The sequence below is a fragment of the Barbatula barbatula genome (assembly GCF_947034865.1).
Source record: "Barbatula barbatula genome assembly, chromosome: 19".
NCBI lineage: Eukaryota > Metazoa > Chordata > Actinopteri > Cypriniformes > Nemacheilidae > Barbatula > Barbatula barbatula.
In genome coordinates, this window is record NC_136782.1 from 18,945,493 (window position 1) to 18,951,345 (window position 5,853).

The following is a 5,853-nucleotide window of genomic DNA, read 5'->3' on the forward strand; positions in this document are numbered from 1 at the left end:
CTCTATCAAGAGTTGTCAGGTAGAACCCAGTAGCTGGCAAATGAAGGGTTAAATAATAAAAGACAATAAAAAACCCACAATGGGGAAGCACAAGAACTGAAACAACACAAACAAAAACTTCCCACAAGGGGGACAAAACAAACAGGGTACGAGAATAAAATAATAAAAGTCCAAAATACAAACTGGACCAATGAAAATGGTGAGACAAGTTTTTCCACAAGATGCGACAAGTCATTCCACAAGTCATTCCACAAGGTGCGACAAGTCATTCCACAAGATGCGCTAAGTTATTCCACAATGTGAGACAAGTTATTCCACAATGTGAGACAAGTTATTCCACAATGTGAGACAAGTTATTCCACAAGGTGCGACAAGTCATTCCACAAAGTGCGCAAGTCATTCCACAAGATGCGACAAGTTATTCTACATGGTGAGACAAGTTATTCCACATGGTGAGACAAGTCATTCCACAAGGTCCGACAAGTCATTCCACAAGGTGAGACAAGTTATTCCACAACGTGAGACAAGTTATTCCACAACGTGAGACAAGTCATTCCACAAGGTCCGACAAGTCATTCCACAATGTGAGACAAGTTATTCCACAACGTGAGACAAGTTATTCCACAACGTGAGACAAGTTATTCCACAAGGTGCGACAAGTCATTCCACTATGTGAGACAAGTTTCACAATACTTCCTTGTTGTGACTCTGAGAGGCGTGAAAAGCGTGTTCCTCAGCAAAAGCCCCCTGGAGCACCTCCAGCAGAGACTTTTTCATTTTCTTCTTGAACTCGTCACACATGAACACATAGAGAACGGGGTTCAGACAGCTGTTCAGATAAGCCAGACAGGTTGCGAAAGGTCCTGCAGCCTCAATTCCTTCTCGAACACTGTCACTCCAATTATTCTTATATGCACTTATGTGACACAACTGTTGAACATGAAAAGGAAGCCAGCATATGAAAAAGGCCAAAATCACAGGTATAATGACCCGCAAAGGCCGAAGCTTAACTCCATTGAGGCGTTTGGCCCGCACACCAATAGCTATGTATGAAGATGCAATGATAAAGAAGGGAACTACAAAGCCCACTGTAAACCTGTATATGAACAGAGACATAATGACATCGATGGGGCTTGAATAAACGCAGTATGTTTCAATAGATCCATCACGTTTCGGTACAGAACGATTGATGACGAAAGGGATGCTGCAGCAGATGGAAAAAAGCCACACAAACACACAGATGATTCTGGCTTTGAAGAGAGTCCGTTCATTCTGAGCCCACACGATCACCCATGTGCACAGACATCGATCCAGACTGATGGCTGTCAGCAAAAAAATGCTCGCGAACATATTTAGGACCGAGACCAAGGATGTGATTTTGCACATGACGTCGCCAAAGGGCCAGACCCCCTTGTAAAAAGTAACAATGATGTAAATAATCAAGAACAAAATTAAAATAAAATCTGCAAACGCCAAGTTGAGAAACCAAATGGATTTGACCGTCGTCTTCATTTTGTAGCCTATCACAAAGATGACAAGCCCATTTCCGATCAACCCTGTGACTAAGATGAAAAAATATATGCATATGCTGAAGATTTCTGTGTTTGATAAGCTCTTCAGCTCTGTGGAGTGATTTCCTTCGACATTGGTCAGATTTTGAGGTCCCATAGTGGTGTTCGCTGGACCAAAAAAAAGGGAAATGCTTTGTGATTATAAATTCATGCACAATGAAAAGTATTATTGTATTGTCATGAAGCAATTACATGAATAAAAATGATTTCGTTTCAATATTGGGACGAGTAAATATCAGCATAGCGAAGCTTTTATTATGAGAGGTGAAGAAGTGTAGAAGTGAACATCAGGGGGCATCTTGCCTCATCATCCCCTATATATCACCTGTTAAAAATGTTCTGGTATACTTTAATCAAGAATTTAATAGTTTATCTATTGTAGTTTAAAGGATTTATTTGCTATTAAGAACACAAATAAACCAAACAGTTTTGGGGTCATTGAGAAAATTAAATCAGTTATGCCAAACGAAAAACGGTTTCATAGCAATGATTCATTTTAGCTGTGAGCTTTATAAAACCCATACACAAGTGAGCTGGTTTAAAACAAAAACAGAATGAGAGTAAAGACATTAGAACATGAAACGTTTTACATAAAATGTCCACATAAACCTTAAACCACAAGCCACACGATGCCCTGCCTTAGACAGACATCAGTGTGAGTCATGAAGACTCTTCCTGTTTATCTGATCTGAACGTGCAGAACTGTTTACAGCTGATTTAGCATTCAGGCAGAACAACAAATACACATCTTAACAATGCAGTATTATAAGATAGTACAGTTGGTTATTTTACATTCTTCTTACATTAATGTATCTTGGTGCCGTACACATTTCATGTGGGATCAAGATCACTAGTAAAACTGGTCATAAATGTGTCAACAAGAGTCCAAAGTCTTTACGAGTGACAGCAGCACAGACGGATGGGATCATTTTGTGATTTCTATGAGTGTGCATACTTTGAATTGAAGTGGTCATGGTCATGCTGCGTAATCTTGATCAATGCAAAGATGCAAAGGGCCAAGATAATGAAAAAGAAGAGTAGAGGAAGAAAATAAACCTGCCTATAAAAATCGTCTGACAACTTTACCCAGCTGACATGTAAACAAAGCTGCCCCGAAACAGTTTGGTTTATTTGTTTAGCAAATAAATCCTTTAAACTATAAACAATAGATAAACTATTCAATTCTTGAGTAATGTATACCAGAACACTTTTAACAGGTAATATATAGGGGATGATGAGGCAAGACGTCTTCACCTCTCATAATAAAAGCCTCGCTATGCTGATATTTACTCGTCCCAATATTGAAACAACATCTCTTCTCACACTTAATATCTTAATGACAAAAATGAATGTACATTATAAGAGGCAAACATCAGACTATGCCACATATGTAACGATAATTCTTACCCATTTTCTAGGTCTCGCCTCTGTCTTCAGGTAGATGTTGTCACAGCCCACAACAACGTCTTTGCACGAACAATTATTGGCAGTCTGGTATATCTGAGAGATTATGGGTGGGGTGATGATGTAAGCAAGGTAATATGCTCCTGTAAAAACTATTCAAACATTTTGAATGAAAACTTCCAATGAAAAAATGTATCACGACTAGTGAAACAATTGAACAGCAAACCCATAATCAACATTGTTTATCAAAACATGAGAGGGAGCCACGTCATGTAAAAGTAAAACCTTTTGCGTTGCATGTGTTACCAGACTAAATGATTTTTTTAAATTTACGTTCTTACAGTACATTTAAACAACACATTAAAGTGAAGTTCTGAGACATATTCGTCCAGAAGGCATAAATATTCGACGTTGTTGGGACATGGTGATACCCTCCTGAAGACATACCTGGATTGACCATATTCGTCGCAGCGATGTAAATAACGTTTCTGGGACGTGATGAGCACGATCAAACAATCACGTTGTTAAAATCTTAATCGGCCGTTCCCGTTCCCTCTCGCCGATTATCCCACCATGCTCGTCACACACATCTAAATATGTGATGTTCATGAGGTAACAGGTCAATAAAGAAGTGAACACTGACACAGAAAATTGCAAAAATGAAAGTGTTGGAACAAATGATGCATTCTATCTAAAAGCTAATGCCCACCAGACCTAACTGAAATGTCTTGTGTAACCACACCCCCACGAATGTATGTCATTTCGTGGTATAATTTGACTTAGACCGCCCAAATCTTTACGCAAGTATCGTCGCTGCCGCATCCATGTCATGGAGACGCTGTGTTTCATTGCGAAAAGAAAGCCTCTTTGTCACCTTCCAGAAGATGTAAATAGAGAAAATAAGTCCAAATAATCAGTAATAATGTTCCATACAAAGAAAATCGTCTCGGTTACGTATGTAACCTCTGTTCCCTGATGGAGGGAACAAGACATTGTGTCGAAGCTGACAGATGGGGTTCGCCCTTGAGAACCAATCATCTCTGACTATTTTGAAAAGGCCAATGAAATTGGCGAATGAAATTTGCATGCCGGGCTCCGCCCCCGGATATCCGGGTGTAAAAGGGGAGCCGGCGTGCTCGTTCATTCACCTTTTGTGCTGAGGAGCCTGAGAACATCTCGTGACTGCTGCAGCGGACGGCTATTGTCGTGGCATGAAGGACACAACGTCTTGTTCCCTCCATCAGGGAACAGAGGTTACATACATGACCGAGACGTTCCCTTTCTGTCGGTCTCTCGATGTTGTGTCGAAGCCGACAGATGGGGTTCCTATTGAAAACTCCACGGCACTAGCCGCGTCACAATCTCCAGCGAAGCGACGTTGACCGGCCTAGGCGAGTCAGACGTAAGCGCTCTCGCGAAATTGTAACCTTCCAGTGGGCAGGCAGGAGCTGCCAGAGCTTTTGGCAAAGATGAGTAGCCCCTGCCCTCGGCCACCACAGACGGAGGCCTTGTTCTCTAAACGAGAAGCCGTCCGGTACCGTAGGGCTATTGGGTAAGCGCTGTTCCCTCAATGTAGACGTGCGCTACGGAGACCACTTCCCACCATAGGGGGAATACAGTGGAGACACCAACATGGTCTGACCAAATAGGGGAGAACTCATGGGAGGTATGTGCGGAATGCTGCAAGGTGGATGTCCACCTGGGGGAGGTCATGGGTTGCCATGCGGGGAACCATCTCATGACGACATCTCAGACGGAACCACCCTAGTGGGGGGTTACTACGTGTGGGGCACTAGGTCCGGTTAGAGCTATATGTAATAACTCAGCTTGATACCCGGCCATAGGCGGCAGGGCTGCTCCGCCGAGCCCGCCGCCCTAAGTGCTTATTGATGGATGGACGGACTGCCTATTCTTCACCCTTGGGGAAAGAAGGGAGGCAGCCCATACCGCACTGATCCACCTAAGAAGGGGAATGGCGCTATGCGCAGGCGTACGCCCCACGACTGCTGGTCTCACCGACTCCCCAAGCTGCCGACTCCCCACGGAGGTTGCAAGCCTCTGCGAGGTATACCGTAGCACAACCCGCAACTCTACAGATGTCTGCCAGAGAGGCGCACTGAGCCGATGCCCACGAGGAGGCCACACCCCGAGCGGAGTGTACCGTCACTCAAATGGGCACGTAGTGACGGCGTGTGCGATCCAGCGCGACAACTCTCCTCGGAGACAGCACTCCCGTTGCTGACCTCCATAACAGACAAGAGCTGCTCAGGGCCTTGAAACCCTCCGTGTGGTTCGAGTAGAGGCGCAATGCGCTTACTGGACACCCCACGTACAGGTTGGGTCTTTCTCCCGGTGTGGGAGCGCCTGCAAGTTCACCACCTAGTTCCCCAAGGCGTGGCGGAACTTTGGGAACGTAAGTCGGCCGGGGTCTTAGGATCACGTGAGAGTCACCGGGCCTGAATTTTGGCAATCGGTGGACACGGAATGCTTGCAGGTGCCTCACCCTCTGGCGGCCGGGTCACGGCGGGGCAGGATGTGCTTGATGGCCTCCGTCTGCTTCTGCACTGCCGAAAACTGCAGAGAGAAGTCCTCGACAGCGTCACCGAACAGCCCTCCTTGCGAGATGGGAGCATCAAGAAAGCGAACCTTCTCGGCTTCCCGCATCTGCGCAAGGTTCAGCCAGAGGTGCCTCTCGTGGACCACTAGTGTGGACATTGTCCGACCCAAAGCCCGCGCCATCACCTTAGTCGCCCGGAGGGCGAGGTCAGTGGTAGTGCGTAGCACCTGCATAATCTTTGGGTCAGTCTTACCCTCGTGGAGCTCTTTCAGTGCCTTGGCCTGATGGACCTGCAGGATGGCCATGGCATGAAGAGCTGAG

The 5,853-nt window shown here is 45.2% G+C and overlaps 1 protein-coding gene across 1 annotated transcript; it reads right to left on the reverse strand.

The window, feature by feature from the left end:
• Positions 1 to 684: 684 nt before the first annotated feature.
• LOC306908090 (C3a anaphylatoxin chemotactic receptor-like) lies at positions 685 to 1,668 on the reverse strand (the record flags this gene model as incomplete). The annotated part of the gene is made up of 1 exon (XM_079480678.1): positions 685 to 1,668. One exon carries the CDS (start codon positions 1,666 to 1,668, stop codon positions 685 to 687), a length of 984 nt encoding a protein of 327 aa, XP_079336804.1.
• Positions 1,669 to 5,853: the final 4,185 nt, after the last annotated feature.